This window comes from Diabrotica undecimpunctata, chromosome 2, assembly GCF_040954645.1.
Source record: "Diabrotica undecimpunctata isolate CICGRU chromosome 2, icDiaUnde3, whole genome shotgun sequence".
Classification (NCBI taxonomy): domain Eukaryota; kingdom Metazoa; phylum Arthropoda; class Insecta; order Coleoptera; family Chrysomelidae; genus Diabrotica; species Diabrotica undecimpunctata.
Genome location: NC_092804.1, coordinates 153,585,899 through 153,610,976, shown reverse-complemented (window position 1 = coordinate 153,610,976; position 25,078 = coordinate 153,585,899). Strand labels below are relative to the sequence as shown.

At 32.8% G+C, this 25,078-nt stretch overlaps 1 protein-coding gene across 1 annotated transcript in view; it reads left to right on the top strand.

Moving 5' to 3' along the window:
- The window catches only part of LOC140435081 (glutathione hydrolase 1 proenzyme-like), a 74,237-nt gene that overhangs the window by 28,407 nt on the left and 20,752 nt on the right, over positions 1-25,078 (top strand). The window contains exons 2-5 of the mRNA XM_072523778.1: positions 13,899-14,054; positions 16,030-16,253; positions 19,759-19,954; positions 21,164-21,364. Of these exons, the coding sequence (XP_072379879.1) occupies positions 13,899-14,054; positions 16,030-16,253; positions 19,759-19,954; positions 21,164-21,364 (777 nt within the window). The remainder of the gene's footprint in view (positions 1-13,898; positions 14,055-16,029; positions 16,254-19,758; positions 19,955-21,163; positions 21,365-25,078) is intronic.

Genomic DNA, 25,078 nt, shown 5'->3' with positions numbered 1-25,078 from the left:
TAAACGTACTTTCCGCTTAAAACCTAAATCTAACTGGGTACAGTATTGCAGGATTGCTCTTAATAGGCAAACACCTTCATCAGACATTTGGGAAAGGGTAAATAAAATTCAATCTCAGAAAAAAATTACCATTAACGATGAATTAGCAGTAAAACAACTTTTATCTAAAGTTGCTCCCGACTCTGTTCATCTATCAATAAATATACCAAATAACCATATCAATGCCCACTTTTTACCAACTCCTATCACTCAGGAAAGTTACTGCAAACATTAAAATTTCAAAAATACATCTCCAGATATGGACGGTAACCTCATGTTAACAAATCTTCCCGAAATTTCCTGTAGATTATCTATTCAAGTCCGAAAGTCTCAAAAGTCCGAATAGCTATGATGATTGCCGACCTCCGCCGCGGAGATGGCACTTGAAGAAGAAGAATCTATTCAAAGTATTTAACAGCATTTTACTAGAAGGAGATAATTGTGATTCCCTTTTGCCATGACCTCAACCTAGAAACAAAAATATACGACTCCTTAAACGTTACGTGTACTCGGTGCTTCTGTAAGGAGTAGAAACGTGGACATTATAGGGGGAAACTCTATCAAAACTTCAGCCTTTTGAGCTGTGGTTATACAGAAGGATCCTGAAGATACCATGGACAGACAACAATGAAGGAGTACTACGGAGGATGAACACAACCGCGGATTTGGTCAACATCGTGAAGGGTCGTAAGCTGCAGTACTTGGGGCATATAATGAGAAATCAAGGTATATATGAGCTACTCCAATGCATTTTGCAAGGTAAAATTGAAGGAAAAAGAGCCCAAGGACGAAGAAGAATATCCTGGCCTGAGAGCATGGTATAGAAAGACCTCAACACAGCTATTCCGTATAGCAACCAACAAAATCATCATAGCCAGAATGATCGCCAACGTTCGAAACGGACAGGCACTCTAAGAAGAACCGTCACCAATGGGTCGCTGATCCTAAGGTTAAACTAATGTTTTATACCAGGTCAATTCTTGACTATGATTGCTTTTTATATGGGTCTGCTACAAATAAGTACTAGACTTAAAAAATTAGATCGAATCCAGTACATAGCTCTGCGTTTGGTTTTAGGTGCACTTAAAACTACACCTACTGAAAATCTATTTTTAGCTGAAAAGTTTATCCTTAAACGTCAGGGTAATAACCAAACCTACCTATTGCAAAAATATTAGACATATCTTAGTTGACAAATGCTGGCATAACAAAAATTCTGCAACTTTAGATATAGCATTTCCTAATGTTTCTTCCTATTTAGAAATCCCAGCTGAAACTTATTTCTACCAATCTAACTTCAATATTCTTTATTCCCAAACCAAAGTTTATTTCCATACTTTTGATGATAACAACGCCATTTAACTTAGAAACAACTCGCTAAATTTGATAAGTCACATAGGATTTTCACAGATGGGTCAAAATCCATTTTAGAAGTTGGTTGTGCGGTATATATGTTTAAATTAAACGATGTTCCATTTATTCCGCAGAACTGTTTGCAATATATGGCAATCAGAATATATATTGCAAGCTCTGGAATGGTCAAAATTTTAGAGAATCAACTAAAGTTACTTAAAAGAAATAATTCAGTCTCTTTCATTTATGGAGGGTTGTTTTCGACTATTATGTCGAAATTATCTCTCTAACAATATAAATTGCTAAATATAGAAATTCTTAAAAAATTATTATTCACAAAAACTCGTGTCTGGGTTTTTCTTATCCAACAGTATGTTTATAAATAAAATGAGAGTTTACTAAAATATCCACTTCCCATTATATCAATAAAATATCTAATTAATTTGCTTCTGGAAATATAAAGAGCTATTGTTTTTCTTTATTGAGTCATGAATATGAGAGTAAACATTTTTATTTACACTTTTGAACGATAAACCACGTAATCGAAATCAATAGGATGTAATTCCATTTCAATAACTACACATGTTATCCATTTTCTAAATTGGACCAAGGTTAAGTATTTAGTGTATTTCACAAATTACTCTGTTGTCGCATAATTTGAATTATTGTTGACTCTATTTAATAATCATGGTTTACAGTTGAGTGGTATTTTTTTTTTTGGAAATAAATTTAACGTGAGTCACAAATAGTTCAGCGTATAATTTTTAATTCCGAATTTCATAAACATTTATCGATTTTGTTTTTAATTTTCACGGTAACTACGGAATACCTTAACTGGAGGGTTGGAACCTTTATATTGAGGGTTGGTACCTTAAAAATCGATAGCAAAAGAGCTTTTTCAAAAAATCAATACTTTCAGACTTATTTGTAATTGAATGTTTCAATTTTTCTTATGTTTTTAATCGATTTTTCACCAATAACATAAAAACCTTAGATTTTATCAAAAAAACTGTAAATGAGAGAATATGAGGATGTGGAGTGCAGATAACCTGCATTATTTTATTGAAAGGCCTTTATATCCACAGAAACTTGGAATTTGGGCTGCTATAAGCAAGCAACGTATTGTAGGACCCATCTGTTTGGAAGGGATTCTAAATGCTGAAAGATACCGTCAAGAAATTTTAACTCCATTTATAAATCAATTGATGGATGCTGAATTAATAGAAGGATATTTTCAGTAACACGGAGATCGAATTCATACAATGCTGCAAAATTTGAATTTTATTATGGTTTATTTCGACAATGGGGCCATAAGTTTAAATACGCCTATTATATTCCCCCCTCGATCCTGTGATTTGATCCCTGCCATTACTTTATGTGGCCACATTTAAAAAATTCGATTTTTAAAACTCCTGTAGCTGATTTGGAAGATCTTAGACAAAGAATAGAGAATCATATTAAAGAATTATGTTAGTTTCTTTGATTTTTGATTAAAGCTCTATGTTAAAGGTTTTGGATGATTTTTTTATGTTTTACAATGTTAATCAAAGTTAATGTACGAACCAGTGATACAAATTCAGATTAAAACAAGACTCAGACAAGGTTTTTTGCTCGGACAGCTTTAATGAAAATAATTGCGGATCACTCATTATATTTATTTTATATAATCACATTTCTGGTATATATCTGGTAAACGATTCTTGCGATATGTTATAGAATCTCCTTCTAACCTACATGTGCTAGGAATAATACTGGTAAGATTTCATTTACACCTGAAGATTTTTATGAATGGAAGGTATTTATGGCTCAATCCAGTAATCTACTGCTGCATATCTGCTTGGCATAATAGCTTTGGGGAGTCGCTGATTGCTTGCCGTACTCCTTGCTATATACAGAATTTATTTGTTTCTTGTTCAGTTAGTCTTAAGCTGGCCGTGGCATTCTAGTAGATATGTTGGATTATGTGGGTGTAGCGACGATCTATTCGACATTCTGCCAATACTTTTATCATGTTCTGCTGGCTTAAATTATCGACTGCTTTCTCGTAGTCGACAAATATCAATGTCAATGGTTTGCGGACTTCTCTATCAGGATCTTTATCACTAGTAAATGATCGTCCCTGTATCGCTGTATCCCGATCTATATCCAGCTGGTTTTTTGGGCAGATTTGGGCATTAGAAGTCTAACGTTAGTTTTGTTGTTTAGCGGTAGTTTTTCTTCCTGGTAGTATTCTGCTAGCTATCGTATCTCTGGTGGGGATATATTCCCATTACCACGGAGGTAACACAATATTATTAAGATATAGATAAGATACGTAAATCACTCATTATTAGACGATACCAAAACTAAACAACTAATCGTACACATAACATACATGTACACGTACAACGCATGAACTAAAGAAGACTACCATAACAGATTTTGGAATGGTCACCAAGAGGAAAAAGAAGGAGAGGAAGACCTAGGCAAAGTTGGAGAGAAGGCATAGACAAAGAAATATAAATGTAAGTTATACTCAAATTGGCACGATGTATCCTGTTATAAATTTTGAAACAAACTTAATTTAGGTTAATTTAAGAGTTTATTATAGGTTTATTATTTATTATAGTGTTTTTATGTGCAATAATACGTTTCTGTTAATAGTTAATATTCGTTTATTTAATATAGACGCCGCTTACATCTAAAGACTTGTACCAAAAGGTAACACAGAGACTACTCGCAAAGTCACAGTATATTAAAGCATTAAACTGTGCTAAAGTAATGGACTATATACAGGGTGTTTCAAAAAAAGGTAACCCCGTCTCTGGGGTAGGTAAAAAACTGAAAAACAATTGGGGTTTGCTTAGTAAAAAATTTTTGTAACGCCATCCGTTTTCAAGATACAAGGCGTTGAAGAAAAAAAAATTTACGCATTTTTTACGATTTTGCCGAAACTACTGGCAACATTGTAATGAAATTTTATACGAATATCTTTTGGAAGCTGATACATCCCATGAATTTGTTTTTATATCTGATTTTCATAAATAAAATTCAACTACAGTAAGTGTTCAAAATGCCCTCCGTTTTCGCGAATACACAAGTCTATTCTTTTTTCTAAAGATTCCATTAACCTTCTAAACGATAGGGGATCAGCTATGATGTCATTAAATTGACGTTGAATTCTTTCTTCCAATTCTTGGCGTGAATTTACCTCTGTAGCATAGACTTTTTCCTTAATATACGACCAAACTGCGTAGTCCAAAGGGTTAAAATCGAGGAGGCCAATGAATCGGAGCTTCTGCACCTCTACCAATCCATCCATTCGGAAAATGATTACACAACCAATTACGACACCTTCTATCAAAGTGTGGTGGAGCTCCATCGTGCATAAAAAATAAAGATCTTCGCTCGCTTAGCGTTAAATCTTCTAATATCTCGAATAAGAAATTGTTTAAAAAATCAAGATACATATCACCATTTAAATTTCCAGGTAGAATATGATAACCTATTAATTTGTTACCTAAAGTTGCTGTCCAAACATTAACTTTAAATGAGTGTTGGTAATGTGATACCCTTTTGACTCGTGGATTCTCATCACACCAGTAGTGTGCATTATGGGAGTTAAACATACCTTGTCGCGTAAAGGTGGCCTCGTCCGTAAAAAGAATGCATTTTAAAAAATTTGGATTGTGGGCTGTCCGTTGTTGCAATGTTTCACAAAAATCCACTCTAACCGGTAGATCATCTGGCAAAAGCTCTTGGACTTGTCTGTAATGATAAGGATGTAATAATTGCTGTTCTTTCAGTATCCGCCAAGTACTTGAAGAAGAAGTATTTGTTTGTCTTGCTATATTCCTTACGCTAACTGTTGGATTTTGATCAAGTAAATTTAAAATATTATTTTCTTTATTAATTGTTCTTGTTGTTCTTGGTCTACCAGAATTTATTTTATTTGGTTTCACATTAACAGTTTCTCGACAACGTCGTTCAACGGCTTTAAATATTTTTTTACTTGGTAAGTTTCTTCTAGGAAACTTTTCTGCATAACGTCTCACAGCTGCACTAGAACATCCTAAACATTCGCCTTAGGTTAATAACATGTCAGTGTATTCAACGTTTGAGTACATTTTAATTTGATTTTATAAATAACAAGGTTTCAAAACTCTAATTATTGTTGATTTATCGTCATAACAATCAATAAATGTCAGATTTCCATGGCACACTTGGAGAAAATAGAGGTATACCTATGAGAACTTTATCATTACTACCAGCATCAATTATTACTTCATAATTTTCAAATCAAAATATTCCGAAAACGGTACACAGTATCGAGTTTTACCAAGAGTACCTTTTTCGTGTAAAATTGAATGATGTTTAAGTTTACTTGAAATTTTGATTAATAATTATACTCTTAAAAAAGTTATATTGACTAATACTTAGTACGATCCGTGTAACTAGCGCCCTCTATGAGAATCAGATATAAAAACAAATTCATGGGATGTATCAGCTTCCAAAACATATTCGTATAAAATTTCATTACAATGTTGCCAGTAGTTTCGGCAAAATCGTAAAAAATGCGTAAAATTTTTTTTTCTTTAACACCCTGTATCGTGAAAACGTATGTCGTTACAAAAATTTTTTACTAAGCAAACCCCAATTATTTTTCAGTTTTTTACCTACCCTGGAGACGGAGTTACCTTTTTTTGAAACACCCTGTATATTTCAAGTTTTTACGAAAGGGTTAAATTAGCAGATTTGTATTATATACCTATATAGAAATTTAGGCAGCGCAGGTTTTTAAAAAAATAAAATGTTTTTAAAATGAATCATTTAGGTAAAAATGTAAGGCATAAATACTTTTGGAATGATTGAATAAATGTATGGAATGTAAAATATAACAGACAATATGATCGTTTAGGATTAATCCATAACAATTAAATTGTTGTTGCTGCTTCTGATCACGTTTCCGTGATGACTTATTTTTTTTAAGAATAAGTGATTGGTATAAATGTTTTTACAATTCTTCATCAACACGAATTCCAATCCTACAATGTAAAAATGATTAATTAATGAAATAACAAGGATATGAATTTTAGCCAAACTAGCCAAAATCCAAGTTTGTTATAAAAAATTTGTTTTTAGAAATAATTTACTTTATATTATATAAATGTAAAAGTGAATTGTCAAAATTTCCAATACTAGAGTAATTAATGCCAATATGGTCCAGAGAAATAAGGTACCTACCTAAAAAAGTACCCTGTTGGGGACCTTGATCCGGCCAGATATCTGACAAGTTTTTTGAGTTTTATGGACCTCAACAACCAAAACTTGTATGTTTCCTACAGTGGGTTCAGCGGACTTTTCAAATTATGTATTAACAATTTAAGTCCAAAAATGCACAATTCTAAGAACTTTCGTCTATCAGTAAAAAGTAAAACATTTTCAACGAATTTGGAGATAATTTATTTGATAAAGTACGTTTAAAACTTTAAAATGGCGATCTTTAAATTTTGATTTACTAATTTGTTGCTTAGAAAACTGATAAAAAAAATAATCTTTTAATTCTTAATTTTCAATAAATGCTAATAACTATAGTAAAAATGAACCTACAACTTTGATATGCGTGTAAAGTTGGATTTTATAGTGTGTAAATTAGTTCAAAATTATTCAATTTGTTAATCCCAAACAACTTTTTTTGCAAGAATATAAGTCAGAAAAAAATGAACTTACCTGGAATAACAAGGACTAAAGCTTTATTGTAAAAAGTTTAAAAATGATTACTTTTGAACAGAGTTGTCAACAATGCTTCAAAATGTGGAGCTCTAATTCGTTCAACTGAGAGTAGCGGAGGGGTACTTTAAAATTCGCTCTCCGATATGCATCTTCAGTTCACCCTTAAAAACACTACAGTAAAAGGTTATTCCTAGCGTCGTTCAATAACCTCCTGGTTATTGAACGACGAGTGAGATAGCTACCAATTTTTAATCCATGTTAAACTTTTTAAAAAAGTGTAAACATGAAATTTAATTGTAAAATGTAATGTTTAAAGGTTAATAAAGTGCTTATTGAAAATGGCAAATTTGCCGAAACGTTTAAGCAAAATATAAATAGTTTTATTTACATAAGACCGACAAACCCAGGAAAAAAAAGTTTCTATATATATATATATATATATATATATATATATATATATATATATATATATATATATATATATATATATATATATATATACTTTATAGACCCCGAAGATCATGGAGGGATGAAGTGGACGAGGCCATGGAAAGACGAGACCTTAGAGATGGAGAATGGCAGAACAGAAAGGACTGGAGACGTTGGCTGAAAGAAGGAAGGCGGCGACAGCTGTAAAAATCCTTATATAGATAGATATATATATATATATATATATATATATATATATATATATATATATATATATATATATATATATATATATATATATGTATATATATATATATATATATATATATATATATATATATATATATATATATATATATAGTAAACTCTTAAATATTGGGGAAATCTGCAAGAAATACTCTAATGTGTATCAATTGTTTCGCCGAACGTTTTCGCCAAAGAGAATTAATTTGGCTTCTTCAGGGCTGAAAGAGAATAAATTATAATTAGCTACCATATATTATCTATTAAAACATTATTGATCTTACCGTAACTTAGAATTGTAGAGTTAGAATATTAAAAAACTTTGCTAGTAACATAGTGGTGTTTTTTGTTACTATGTGCAAAAAAAAAGTTTTTTATAAGGATCGAAATGTATGGTAGCTTTGAACTTGACACGTAAAGGCTTACCCAAGGTTAATCGAAAAACCCAATGTAACTACATTTAAAAGGAGGTAATTCTTTGAATTGTCGGCAATAACTAAATTTTTGATTTTTAGATAGTTAAAAGTGAGGTTCTGTTTAAGCCAGAACGCAAGCGCTGACAACTTCATTATTTCGTATGAATCTTTATGTCGTTAAGGTTCATTGGTAAAAAACGAAAGAATTTAAATCCCAGTAAAGGGAAATATTATATATATTATATAATATATTATATAATATTATATAATATTATATAATATTTCCCTTTACTGGGATTTAAATTCTTTCGTTTTTTACCAATGAACCTTAACGACATAAAGATTCATACGAAATAATGAAGTTGTCAGCGCTTGCGTTCTGGCTTAAACAGAACCTCACTTTTAACTATCTAAAAATCAAAAATTTAGTTATTGCCGACAATTCAAAGAATTACCTCCTTTTAAATGTAGTTACATTGGGTTTTTCGATTAACCTTGGGTAAGCCTTTACGTGTCAAGTTCAAAGCTACCATACATTCCGATCCTTATAAAAAACTTTTTTTTTGCACATAGTAACAAAAAACACCACTATGTTACTAGCAAAGTTTTTTAATATTCTAACTCTACAATTCTAAGTTACGGTAAGATCAATAATGTTTTAATAGATAATATATGGTAGCTAATTATAATTTATTCTCTTTCAGCCCTGAAGAAGCCAAATTAATTCTCTTTGGCGAAAACGTTCGGCGAAACAATTGATACACATTAGAGTATTTCTTGCAGATTTCCCCAATATTTAAGAGTTTACTATTTAACTAATCTGCAAAGATTAAATTTCTTTTCTCTATATATATATATATATATATATATATATATATATATATATATATATATATATATATATATATACAGTAAGGTATCATTTTATGCGGTGGATATGTTCCACAGAAAAACGCATATAAAAAATTGCATAAAAAAAGACATCTATTGCCTTGAAAAATTAATAATACGGAATACAAAAACAAAAAAAAAATCCAGAAATTAAAAGAATAGGCTGCATGACAAATTACTTAGAATATCTGAAAGAAGTTCATACAAAAGCTTAAAAAAAACTGGTCCACGGAAAAACTGGAGCAAAATTTAAATAGTTCAGACCCACAAACCCAGGAAATAAAAAAGTTTCTGTTTAAATATTCATGGTCAGGAAATAACACACTATATATATATATATATATATATATATATATATATATATATATATATATATATATATATTAACTATATTAAACTATTAGTTAAACTATTCAAGGTTTTGTAATTATGTAATTAAGTAGTTCATTTAAAGACATCTGCCGACTTGCAAATTTCAGGGCCACTTTATCAATTTAGTTCCCAAATTCAGTACTTAGACATCTGCCTTTAATGGATAAACATATGTCTAGAATGTTATACACGAGCGTATTTATTAAATGACAAAATTCAGCTAAATTAAGCAGACATTGATCAATTTTTTTATGACACCAATGAGATAATCGTTTTTATACCAAATGGGAATTATATATCTCAAAATGTTAAAAATTTGGCAACATTACTTTTATTGAAGTAAATTAATTGATAGTCTTTATACTAAAATGTGAACTGTTTCAGGATATTTCAAAAAAATGTAACATCTCTAAGATAGGTAAAAAAACTGAAAAATAATTGGGGCGTGCTTAGTAAAAATTAAGTGTACCAAAGGAGGCTAACACAGAAGATACAGCTGAAACAAATAGACAACATCGAAGATATAAACGCGAGCTGAGAGAAAATTAAAAACAACATTGAAGAAGCAGCAACAAAAGCTCTAGGAAAACGCAAAGTAATACTGAACAAAAGAAACAACAACAATACACTTTGTTACAAAAAAGAAATAAAACAGAAATGTAAAGATAAACAAAACATCGAATACTCCAGAATCCCGAGACATCTATAGAAGAATACGAAATGAAAGGAAGCAGTTGGTAAGAAGAACAAAAAATGAACACTGGGAACAGTTTACAGAAAGGATGGAAAGCGACTTCTACGGTACACAAAAACAAATATGGTGATTCATAAGAAATCAACGAAAGAAATGGCAGAATTAAAGGAATACAATAACATACCAGCAAACGAGTGGGAAAGATACCTAGAACTGTTTAAAGAAAAAGAAAATAATAATCAACACAATAACGTACCTGAATTAAGACACGAAATAGAAATCAGTTTTTAGGAAATAGAGATAGCCGTAAATTCACTAAAAAATAGAAAGTCACTAGAACCAGACGGAATAACCAAAGAGCTTCTTAAACACGGTGGAGAAAGTATAACCCTATAGATGACAAAACTTATATATGTATAGACTATAGAGGTATAAATTTATAAATCTACTGAACACCGCACTTAGGCTTACCACAAAAGTCCTAACCAACAAAATCAATAAACCAACAACTTTATCAGATGAACAACAAGGATTCAGATCCGGAAGATCCTGCGTAGACGCCGTATTTGTACTAAGACAAATCACAGAAAAGGCCATCGAGTACAATAAACCATCATATATATATTTTATAGACTTGACAAAGGCTTTCGATCAAATCCAAGTCGAAGATGTCTTACTCCTACTGTATAAAAGAAACATACAACTCAATATTATACAAACCATCAAAAACATCTACTTACATAATCGAATACAGGCAAAAATAAATGGAAAACTATTACAGTATATACCAGTACAAAGCGGAGTCAGACAGGGAGACTCGTTAAGCTCACTTCTCTTTAATATAATAATGCACGAAATAATAAAAGCAGTACGTAAAGGTCATGGTTACAGAATGGAGAACAAAGAAATCCACATATTATGTTATGCAGACGACGTCGCATTAATCTCTGAGACAGAAGACGGGTTACAAAGATTAACACATATCTTTAATACAACAGCCAATAAATACAGAGAAGCGAAAACATAAGAAGAGCATGCAATATAGAAGACATAAATGGATGGGTGACAAAACGGAAACAGGAGTGGAACGAACACATTAGTAGAATGGCAGAAGATATGATAGTACGAATAGCACAAGATATGTCACCAAATGGACGAAGAAGTATTGGTAGACCAAGAAAAAGATGGTGCGATAATTTAAACAATTTGAGAGGCAAATATTAAAGAAGAAACAGGCTTTAAAGCCTACATACAAGAAGGAAGAAAAAGAAGAAGAATAAACTATGTTACAATAAAGTCGTCACAGAAACGCAACTCAAAAATATTGGCAATATAATTTTAAAGTCATTTAATTTAAAATGTATAATATATGTCCGAATTGTCAATATGAATAAATTCAGATAAAATTAAATTATTAGAAAAAATTTCTGCCAAGTAAGTAACAAAAAACAAAATTTGTTTAATTTATTAATGTTTTGTATTTTGAGAACTATTTCCGAAGTGGAAATCGACACGTCAAATAAACTTAATTTTAAAATAAAATTGTGGCTAGTCCCATTAAAAATAGTAAATTACAAAAGGAAGTTAAACTTTTTTATGGTTGAAGACCGTGAATCCTTTGCCGTATAATCGCCAACGTAAGGCACAAAAGAAGATAATATAAATTATTTAAAGCATATTTTATGTTTTATTTAATTGACAGCTAAATATCATTTTATTGCATACTCGTTATAACACTAACGTATTAGAATTTATGTAGGTATACTACCACTTTAAAAAATATGTTTAAACACAAACATTTGTTTCATCGACTGAAGTATTATTCCGTTAAACAAAACATATCAGGTTTACGACAAATTATCAACAAATTAAAAAACAAATGAATAATTAGTTATTTTTGTCCCTTATTACCAATTCACTAAAGATTATTTACAAAGAAAATAGTACAGTTACTGACAATTCATCAAAAACACAGTTATTGAGATATCGGATATTACATTCTTTGATTAATTTGAGAAGCTAACATTCATAACATAATTTGTCACAGTAATGTGATTTTTTGCATACATTTGTTAGCGAACACTATAATATCAAAAAAGAAAACACAATGGTTTAGAGAGGAAGTGAAGATAAAATGTGATGAACAGAAGAAAGCCTTTTTACAATACAGAACACAACAAATACAACAGGCATACAACCGCTATAAACGAATCCGAAAAGAAATTAATACTTCAGTCAGACAAATAAAAACGAAATACTAGCAAAGTTTCTCAAAACAGATGGAACACGACTTCTAAGTAAAAAAAAAGAGTCAAAACACGGATTGGTGTAAGATACTCTGTGGTTGTGATTAATTCAAAAACGAAGACAAGGAACGCCGTTAAGTGGACCAATCCTGAAAGAGAAGGCTATGATCTTACACTTAAAGCTTCAACCAGAAGATGCATTCTCGATTAGTGAGGGATCGCTCTCTCGATGGAAAAAGAGACCATTTTATTGGAGTTTGTGGTGAGAAGCTGTCAGCAGACCCAAAAATCATTGGTGACCACAACTTGAGCCCAGAGCTAATTCACAACATCGACGAAACTGGATTAAATTTTAAACTTTTGTCCAGAAAAACCTTTGCCACTACGCAAGAAACATCTGCTGCAGACTTTAAAGTCAGCAAAGAGAGAATAACGGTCGCCTTGTGTTAAAACTTGAATTTGTTCCGAAAGTAAAAAAGCATTTGACAAAAAACTGCCCATCAAAGCACTACTACTTCTTGGCAACGCGGCTACACACCAGGAAGGTGTTCAGTACGACGATGAAAAATAAATTAAACTGCTGTTCCTGCAACCCAATGTAACCAGTCTTTAACAGCCAATAGACCAAGGGATCATTGAGTACTTTAAGAGAAAATATCGCTGAAAACTGCTTTCTGAAGTTATTTCCAAACTGGAGGCTGATGACAACTTATATCTCTTAAAAGCGCTGAAGTCAGTTAATATGAAGGACATTGTGTACATGTCGACCAAGGCATACAACGAAATACCACCGTCGACAGTTTGAAGTCCTAGAAAAAACTTTGGCCAAGTATAGGAAATAAGATTGACCAAGCAAACACAACAACAGATGAGCCAAACAACATTCTTGTTAACGAACCTGATGACAGTACAGCTCTATTGCACGACCTTCAGCAACTACCGAACTGTGGTCCTATTGTTGAAAAAGATGTTTTGCATCTATCACTAATTTTGTAAAATATGAACTTTTGCATCTCACTTTTTAGGGAAAGATCCAAGGTAAACGTATTCCAGATAAAAAAAAACACCATAATTGAAAAATCTAGGATAATGGTACGGAAAATCGACTATATCATTATTTAGAGCTGTTAAGAATAAAGCCACGATAGCACATATGTTAGTTAACATGATCTCCTAAGATCGATAACGGTCATGGAAGTAGCAGTAGAAGAACCGTTTATTAATTAATTAATTATTCAGCACCGTTTTACATTTCCCATTCGTTTTTTCTACTTCTCTGTATCTATATGTATCTATATAGTGTAGCATTTGTGGTTATATACACTTTTGTGTTGCAAAACTACATTTCTATCAAAAACTCGATTATTATACTGGCCTAAAACAATACGTTTACCTGGTTTTCCACTGCCAGGTTAGTTTTTGCGCGATATTTCTCACAACATATACTTAAGTTTTCTTCTACTTTAGTGACAGTTTTTTAATTATGGTTACTTTTACTTACAGGAAAACTTCAACAAAAAGATTAACAATAGGTGCTGCGATCGTGACTGTTATAGTTATCGTCATAGTTGTAGTAGTATTGGTGATAAACAAGAAGAATGAAGGAAAAAGGGTTGGTGCAGTGGGCAGCAGTGGCCATGGGTGTGCAGAAATTGGGGTGTAAGTAGAATTTCTTTAATATGTAAAATATGTGCTTATAATCTTAAGACTTTTGTAAAACGTATTAAGTTGTAAATGTTAATATTATTTTTATTCAACTTAATAATCGCAAATAATATATTAAGTTTGACATGATTCAAGCACTAGTAATAATTTTATAAAGAATAAAATGTTTAATACCGATATTAATACTAATACTAGTAGATAGCAGAGGACTGGAGTTTTGTGTCTTTTCAGACCCATCTGAATGGTGTACATCCTAGTATCTAGTTCACGCTGGTGTAAACTGATTCATTCGTATCGTTTTTTGACGTTATCATAAAGAAAAACCAACCCCAAGATTTTCATCTTTCTGTTTATCGAAACCCCACCCATATCAATCGTTACTTGCATGTCAACTCTCATCATCCACCTTTACAAATTAATTCAGTCCTTAATACCCTTATCTCCACATCAGTACGCCTTTACAATGATGCAAGTAGACTCGCTGAGCTCTCTAGTTTAAAACAAACCCTCATTCAAAACGGTTACTGCGAAAATCACATCAGTAGGAGCATCCACATACAGCATCCAGAGCTTGTCTTCCTTACATCAAAGGTGTCACTGACAACATTGACAAAATTCTTAAATCAAGAGAAGTAAAGACAATATTTACCGCCCAACAAAAGCGTTCATCTCTTGTCAGATTAATCACAGACAATATTCCAAATGAACAACACCAGGTTTATGAAATTCCTTGTGTAAACTACCCCCAATTTTATATAGGTCAACCAAATCGAAGAATTTAAAATAGGAGATATGAACATTCCATTTCTGTTCGCAACTCTGATTTAATTTCAGCTCTAGGTTAACATTACCTTCATACAGGTCACAAAATTGATTTTCTAAACTCCAGAACTAAAGATCCCATCTGCTTCTATAAACCAAGAATTATCTAAGAAGCCATAGAAATTGAAAAAAAGCCCAATTGTCTCAATCAAAGAGATGACGGCATCCGGATAACTGCGACATGGAGACCTCCCATAAAGGAAATATCGTCCGCTCGACCATCCAAACAATATCCCGCCATCATAAATGTTCGTGCCAACCCCTGCGCCAACCCCTGCGCTAACGCCCACGCCAACCACCTCGCCAACCACCTCGCCATCCTCCTTCCAAACCACGTCACCATCGACGGTATAAATGAACCGTCCGCTGTTCCCAATAGCAGTAATGCATTGATTAATGATCAGTGTAGCAGTGTCTCGGGGCTCAGAAGACTGACATCTCGGAAGCCCGGAAGAAGACATCAAAGAGGATGTCGAAAGCTCGGCGCAGTGATAGTCCTGTTGAGTTTAATATTAATTCTTATAATGGTAATAATCTTAGCTTTAGGTTTGGGTGTGTGTGTATGTATAAGATTAAAATCTGTTATCGCTTTGTTGAATTGAATGGCCAAATATATGGCCTAGGAGAACAAATTCCTTAAACTTTCCGTGCTCGAATCGGTATCAATAGAGTGTTATGACTCATTTCAGCATTCCTGCTTCATCAGACACTCGGGCTGATTGAAATTCAAACTCAAAAAGTCCAAGGAATATCTTCTAAATCTTTACCACTGTAGTGGTTAGCGTACAGAGGTGCCATCTGTTTTGGTGGCCATGAATGAAAACGATTTAATAATATCGTTTTCTGTCTGGGCTATACAAAATGTGTAAAAGATTAAATATTTTAGCAAAAGCTGCTACCGCTTTAAATATGAAATATAAACAATAGTTCAATAGATTTTATAAAATATTAGAAAATAATTGTCAGTTTTTTTGTGAGATGATTATTATTATTTATATTTTTGTAGTAGTGTGTGTGTAGAGGGAAATTTGGCTTTGAACTGTGCTTATTAGCCACAGTATGTTTGTAGTAGAATATGTTCTTTTGTATTTAGTTATATTCCTTGTAAATAACTTTGTACGTTATTAAAGCATTTTGTTGATTTTAGATCCATATTGAAAAAAGGTGGGAATGCCGTTGATTCGACCATAGCAACACTATTTTGTGAAGGTGTGATGATGTCGGAAAGTATGGGTTTGGGTGGTGGATTTTTCCTGGTACTATATAATAAAACAACAGGAGAAACCTGGGCATTGGATGCCAGAGAAACAGCCCCTGCTGCTTCAAGAGAAGACATGTATTTGGGTCAACCCTCGAACGCTTCACTGAGAGGTAAAATCATTTTGTTTATATTTCTTTAAAAAGGAGTAACGGTTTTTAAATAGCCAGCATAGGACAAGAATTTTATTTATCGTATGGCAATTCCAACACTATACACACATATTACAATTTATCAATAATACAGGTATATGTAAATCATTAAACAGTTACAAAAAAAACATTACGTAAATTAATATATTTTATTGACTCTAAAGTTGCAAAGAGGAAGTCTTCGCTACCATTACAAGATCTTGTGGGACACTGTTCAAATATGTATTCGATAGCTTAGTTTTCTCCACAGTCACTTTACCCATTTATGTAGCATTTAAGCACATTTTCTATGTCTGATTCGGATCCTATTTAGGGTGGACCATGTTTTTCGTAGAAGATCAAACCCTATCAGCTTGTATGCAATGCAGGACATATTGTTATTGTGCTAAGCAGTACAGTTTAAGGACCATGTATTCTTTAAAGTGAAAGCCTCGATAATCTTTGTTGCCGTTAAATAATCTTTAGGATCTCCTGACCAAACAGCACTTTCAATACAATATAAGACAAGAATAAAAATAATCTTAAAAAGAATGACTTCACCTTAGCATTATCGAGTTCATTTCGACCTTTTTCTTTAACTTGTTAGATGATTGATTTAGACAAAATATATGTAGGTACTATGGATAACCTGGTTACATTACATTCTGAAACTGCGTGCGTCATGGAAAACAAGAATGGGGCAATACCCGTAGCTTTAGGCATATTCTAGCAAAACTAAATGACCTCTAATTAGAAGGTAACATATCGACCTTTATTAATAACTTTTTAACAGATAGAACGTTTCTCCATAAATAGCAAAATGTCTACACCACAAGCTGTAGAGAATGGGCTACGACAAGGTTCTGTTCTTAGCACCACAGTATTCTTGATACGTATTAATGACATATGCTCTATGATAAAAGCACCATTCCAGCACGCTATTTACGTTGATGATCTCTTACTATTTTGTCAAGGTAGGAGCACAACTAGCACATGTGCCTTACTTCAAAACATCCTGGAGAGTATCAATAATTGGTCAGCAAACGGAGGACTCAAATTTTCACCACCTAAATCAGCAGTTATCCAGTTTAGTATAAAATGCAGGTCTCCCCAACCAAATTTACAGATACATGGAACTTCTCTTCGTATGGTAGATAACCAATAAGTATAAAGTTTGATAAAAGACTGTATTGGAGAAATAATATACAAGAAAGTAAGGCTAATTGTTTAAAAAGAATTAACATAATTAAATTTCTTGATCACTATCACTGGGGCGCTGAAGGAGGAAGTATTACTTACAATTTACCGAGCTCTAGTCAGATCCAGACTCGATTATGGAAGTATATTCTATATGTCCGCCCGCAACTCTCTCTTAAATTCTCTTAACGCCATTCAAAACGCATCTCTTTTAATTTGTCTCGGTGCCTTTAGATCTAGCCCTTCTGAAAGCTTTTATATCGAAGCCTGCGAACCTCTCCTGAACATTAGCAAACAAAGACTTCTTTTAAATTACTTTACAAAGGTCTCTGCTAACCTCTCAAATCCAGCTGCCAATCTTGTGGCCAGACACACACAACTAGTGTCCATAGGAAACCTAGGTCGGTATGCACAGTTGACCTTAAATTTCTTAAATTACACCAGTTAATTAACAATTAACTTTGCAAGATCCAAAGAGCCATGGAAAGGCAAATGCTGAACATCAGACTATTAGGCTATCAGACAAGAAAAGAAATACTTGGATCCGCAACAAAACAAAAGTGACCGATGGATTAACGCAGATAGCAAAACTTAAGTGGAAGTACTCTGGACATACCATAAGACAGAAAGACGACAGATGGAATAAGATGATTATACACTGGAGACCATATAGTTACAAACGAAAAAGAGGAAGGCCACAAATGAGATGGTCAGATGACTTGAAGAAACACGCAGGCCCGAAGTGGATACAAACTGCCTACAATAGAGAGACGTGGAATAAGGAAGAGGAGGCCTATGTCCAAAATTGGACAGCAAGGGCTGTATAGATAGATAGATAGAATTAACAATGTAGATTGGACAACCACGGCCCCTATTTATATCTCTCATACCCCGCCAATAAACCTCCCCCCCCCCGCGCAAGATGGAGTGACAACCTTCCATAGAGGTATTAATCCACCAATGAACAAGCAAAATTGCTTATAAAGAGGAAAAAGAAGAAGAAGAAGATACCCAGCCTTGGGCCAGAAAGCTGCTTACTTTTAACATTAGTATATGTAACTAGGACAAAAAGGAACTTCTCACCCTTTTACTTAGACAAGAATTCAATAAAATGATAGATATGGAAAAGTTGGACACAATATACTACACTGATTCCAGTAAAGATGAATATGGTACAAGCTGCACAGTTACTACAACAGACAAAAAAAGCAGCAAACGCATAGCCGTATGCACCGGCTCACTGTCATCGATTCACTCACTAAGAACCTTAAGCTCACAACAACCAATAGTCAATTACTATCATCAGCTATTAACTTCGGTCATCTCAGACTCCATAATTTGGGTTTCTTCACTGTAGGTGTCACTAGTAATGAAAAACGGATCAATCAGCGAAAAAAGCTGACTGTCCCAATTTTACAGTCGAAAGCATGCAGCTCCATCAAGACCTAAAATATATCTTTAAGCAATCGGTATTGGAAAATTGGTAGGATCAATGGAGTAAAAGCACATCCAAATTACACCAACTACAACCAAAAATACGATTACCATATATATCCGTATACAAAAAAGAAGAGACCAAACAATAATCAGAAGAATAAAAATAGGTCACACTCGACTTACTCATAGTTACCTCATGAGTTCTGGAAATCCACCAGTTTTAAACGCTGTAATAACACACGTCTTTCCATCCAGCATATTCTTACTTGAATGCAGTACTTTTAATTCCATCCGACGACAGCATAATATTAATGGTACCCTTAGTGATATTATTAATTCAACTGGTTTAATGAACTCATAATTAGTTTTTTGAGAGACTGTAACTTATATAATCTGATATAAGATATTTAAAAAAATTTTAATTTGTAAAATTTTAACTAATATTGTAAACATTGTTTTTAGTTCCCGTGTCAATGACCATTAGTTGTCGAGACACGTAAAGTTAAATAAAAAAAATGTTATGTTGAATTCATTTGATTATAGCTATTTACATTACATAGTGATTTTTTACTGCTGAAAAATAGTTGCCCAATTCTAATCGTTTTTAATTAAATGTTGTTGAAAGTTTATATATTTATTTATATATTATATTACCGTATTTTTTTGCATACTCCAGCCAGTTGGCTCATTGTACATATTCCGTTCTTTCATGATACTAATTCCAGGAAGTACTGGCAATTTGGGTATATGTATATATATTTTCATACTATATTTTCAGTTTTATGCTAAACTAATTTATATTTTCGTTACTTATTCAAATATTTTCTCTACAACTATATTAATGGTTTTATAGGAGGTAAATCAGTAGCTGTACCTGGTGAACTTAGAGGATATTGGGAACTGTACAAAAGATTTGGTGGTGGTCTACCGTGGAAAGATTTAATCCAGCCAACAATCGACATCTGTAAAAATGGACAATATGTAACCAAACATTTACATTCTAGATTTATTATGAGAAAACAATTACTATGGAACGATCTTGTGATGAGGTAAGAACATTCTTAAAATATTTTACTTCTACAGTTGTCATTGAAGTATTAGGAATTGAATTTATAGGATCATATATTTAATTTCCCTTTTACTACGCGAGTTACGAAATATGACAGGTTAATCTACTACTTTAAGGCATACAAGACAGGTAACAGGGTAAATGCTACACTTACTTCAATAGCCAATAGTGATCACTAGTTTTACTTCTTCTTCTTTTTATGTATACATGATTCTGTCTGTTTTTCAATGTGCCTCCAGTAAGTTGTCGTTCCATCGTTTTCGTGGTCTTTTCACTGATCGTCTTCCTATTGGGGAACCGTCTCTTGCCGTCTTTACTACTCTATTTGTTGTCATTCGGCTTATATGATCGTTACATTCTACTCTTCTATTTCTTACCCAGTTCTTAGTGTTCTCCACCTTGCATCTACGTCGTATATCTGTACTTCTAGCTCTGTCCCATAGTATCTGGCCATCAATATTTCTAAGTGTTTTCATCTCTACTGTGTCTAACATCCTTTTTGTCCTCTCTGTGTATTTGTGATTTGCCCCTACAATTAAGGCACATATCGCATTGTTTCACCAATCTTTGTATGTATTCCCTGGTTAATAAATTATTATAACTGTTAATCGAAGAATTCTTTTACGGCATTTTCTACTTCTTCGTCCTAATGAAAATGATTACCTTTTAACTCCTTTCTCAGTGGTCTTAAGATGTTAAATCGCAAGACTATAAATCGAGACTATAAGGTGGATGCTCTAATATCCTTTATTTCTTTCTTTATCGATTTCTTTTCACTACTTTGGCAACAATATACATTCAGCATTCAGTAGGTCAATGTTTACATCACGACATCGCTGAGTTAATAAGTTGATGGCAAATAGTTCTTCTCGAGTACTAATTCCATTTCGGAACTCTAACTGCATCTCACCAATCTACTCTCCTAATATATCTGGGGCATATTTCATCAATTCAATAGGAATATTTCCCATTGCAGACCCAGGCCCAGCTGCTTTTTTATTTTTTAACTTTTAACGCAGATTTAAGCTGTCAAAGCGATGTGCTTTTCAATTTATTTTTTTGTCGGCTACTATTATCTCTCTGGCTTTTGGTTCGTATCTCGTATTCATTTCCTGTCTCTTTTAAAAATTTGCATGATAGTCTTTTAACTATCAGGAATTCATAATATCATTAATAAAAATGTTCACAGGGACACGTTCTTTGACAAGAAGACTAATGATACGTATAAAATAGGACAATACTTCAAGAGACCAAGAATGGCAAAAACTTTGGAAATAATCGCTAAAGAAGGAGGTGACGCTTTACACAACGGTTCACTTACGGCAGCATTTGTAAAAGATATTGCAGATAAGGGAGGAATAATAACTATCGAAGATATGAATAATTACAGGTAAGTAAGTAAATTCATATCCAGTATTTATGGGAACTTCGAAACTTTAGTTTATTAGTTTAGGGCAGGGAGGAGCAACACGCACCTCGCGAGCCGCTTGCAGCCCGTTAAACATATTTATATGGTCCGACATGCACTTCTAAAATTGAGTTTATTTAATCGACTTTCCCCTATCAATATATTGTTTTGTTAAAAATATAAATAAAACCGAATATATAATAAAGGTACATGCGCTAATAAATGTAATATAATATAATAATATATTACATCAAAAATAAATGAATTATTAATGTAGTTGTTTGTTACATTTCTATGTATATAGTTTGTATTAATTTTATACTAGCGGACCAACTCGACATCGAGTTTTTTAAATAAAATTTTTATTTTGCGAGAAAAATATACAATATATACAATGACCGGAAGTAAAAATATTTTTATCAATAACTCAAAAACTATAAATGATAATTTCGTGAGCTTACATTTTTAAACTCTACGTTGAATTCTCTATTGATTTGACTAATAAAAACGAAACTGGAAGTCGACCTCAAAACCGGAATGCAATTTTTAGTTCATCAAATGTCGACATGGATATCATTTAGCAGTTAATTTTGCATGCTGATCACGAATCCGGTGTCAGATTTGCTCTATCTTGACGTTTTATGCGCGTTTCGGGTCACTTCCGGTGTCGGATCACAACCGGAAGTACATATTTAGATTCGTCTCGATGAGACTTTTCGATCCATATATACATTGTGGGGTCTAAAACTTAAAGTAAATTTTAACTTCCGGTCATCTCAAAACCGGAAGTGAATTTTTGTACCAAAAGTATATCTTGACAATCTCATACGTAATACTAATAATATTCCGAAAAAATATTTTAATTATCTAATATGGTTTTTGAGTAAAGTGGTGGACAAGAAAAGGGCTTAGCGTTTTAGTATATAAGATTTTTATGACACCTGAGCAGCCTAGAAATTTAAACTTGACTGAATATAATAGACACACTTCCTGGAGGGGTAGTAAAAGGGTTATAGGCACGATACACTTACACGTATAAGTTACATGGCAAGTTAACTCTCACGCTCGTCTTGATTCTACTGTATTGAGACTATGTATGTTATGGATTCTATAAATTTTTTGATGCAGTTTCTTTTTTTATCATTTGTTGGACCCACTCATTGCCACCTCTACGTTCCCTGGGTAGCTCCCCAGTGATACCAAATTTCTTACAATTCTTTGTATGCGATCCTTGCTTAAATTTGTGATTTCTAGAAACACCTTGGCACATACTCTAATCATCTTAGTCTCACTCAAACGTACATGGTATTTTATCGACTGCAGCAAGATTAGATTTCCCTTTTTTGGTTTCTCTCCCTTACAAGCTAATATCAGAAGGTCTTGTTTACTTTTATCTTTTGACTGATAAAAGTAGGCATGAAAATCTACCACTTGCTTCATCGTGAGTGTGGAACAGTAATACGGCAATCTGGGTCGTCCGTTATGAACATAACTTGAAAAGGTCGGCAGTGCTTTTGGTGTATTTCTGTAAAAATACAACACTGTTCATAAACTTTTCTGTAGCACTACCCAACGTTAGAACGCGAAAAACAAATGAAACTGTATAAAAAATTAAACGATTGTCGCAGAAGTCTAAAATCATAAATTTTAATATGAAGCACTTAGGTCCCTAGCAAGTTTATCCATATTCCTTTTATGTGCTTTTAACTGAAGAACTTTTTTGCGTCTTTTTCCCTGTGGAATAGGTTTAACAAAACAATCATTTTCTCTTACTAACTCCATAAAAATAAAAAAAACTGTTCGTACTTCGCCAAAATACAACTGTTTATTCGCTTGAATAATTATAAACCACTCAAAATGTGTTTCTTCAACACAGCTGTTGTAGTAGCGTCTTCGTCACGTGAACCAACCGGCAAATTTTATTGGTGGTAGAGCAAACAGCGAGTTTTGCAGGTAAAAATTCAAAGTAAAGAGCGAGTTATGCAAATAATATAATTTTCTCGACATCGTTTGTATGCTAAAGAACGAGTTTTGGGAAATTCTGATTAAATCATTCGATTTCTATTTAAAATTGAAATAATCTGAAAAAATAATTTTCGAAACTTTTGTCGATTAGCGAGTTTGCAAATAATGGCCTCATATACTTAGTAATGGCTCTAATGATAACCTGTTAGGGATTAAGAGTATAAGTCATTTTTAGTGTCTTTTTGGTACAAGTCAGAAATAGGTAGAAAGATATGTATTCTACCTGGTACTAAGAGTTCAAGTCAAAATTTAGTGTTTTTATAATGGTATCTTGTATTTAATCCAAATAACCTAACTGAACTGAGGCCATTTTATGCTCGGGAGTAAGAGTATAAGTCCACTTATACTCTTAGGATCAGAAGTGTCAGATTTACATAGTTTATAATTGTTATTGCTTTGAAGCACGACTTGTATTGTTAAGATCAGCCGAAATATTTTACAAAATATACCAAATATTACGATTGAAATGAATCAAGAAAATGTTATTGATACCGACCAAGTATTTGTCATCCAAACATCCACAGAAACTGAGTCTGTAGATATCAATGAACTTTTATCACATGGTAAGTTATTATTTTATTAACATTTTGCACACTCAGTACTATAAAATCTTTTTAGTTGAAACAGATAACCATGAGAAAAATATTGATAATGACAATGACTACATTCCTTCTCCGAATGAAAATGAGCTTTCATCAGATGATGAAATTAATGTATTTCACCAGATAAATGCTAGGAAAAAACGCACCCAAAAATCACCAACTTTAAATTTGCCTAAAAATGAAGGTACACAAGGTAAATTTTCCCAAAAAAGAAAACTAGAAAAATATAAAGCCAGAAATGCAGGCGAGAGTTACTCAACATTAGACGGGAAAGTGAAAAGAGCTAGAAAAATGAAAGAGAAACTTTCTCACCTCTATCGTGAGAAAGTAGGGACAAAAGAGTTACATTTGTTTCTAATCTTGTACAAACAAGGAAGTCTAAAACGAAAAGAAAACGAACTGACTATCCTGGAAAAGAAAAATTTCGAATGGTAACTCACACATTCCATTTTAAAGTCGAGGGAGAGCTCATAAAACTATGTAAGGGTGTTTTAGGAAAGTCCTGGATGAAACAAATATGTTTATTACATTGGTTATTAAAAATGGCATAAGTAGCTTTACTTCTGGTATACCTTCGACCGACAATAGAGAAAAAGACCCACCGCCAACAAGAAGTCTCCTGAAAAGCTTAATGAAGTACGAAAGCACATAGAATCATTTCCTGCTTACGAATCCCATTATACCAGGAGAAAAAATGATAAAAAGTACTTACCTGCATTTTTAAACCTCAGCACAATGTATTCTCTTTATAAAGACTCTGTGTCTAATCCTGTTTGCCGCAGTATTTACCAAAAAGAATTTTATAAAATGAACATTTCATTTAAAACTCCAAAAGTGGACACATGCCTCAAATGTGACACTATGGCAATGAAACTTAAAATGTCCAGCGATGAAGAAAAATTGATAATACAGTCGGAAATAGATAAACATCATGAGAAAGCTGATTCTGCTTATTTAATGAAAGATGCGGATAAACGAAATTCAGAAGAAGATAGCACCAAGAGGTGTTACATTTTTGACTTACAACAGCGTCTGCCAACACCGTTTGTGAACTCTTCTGTGTCATTTT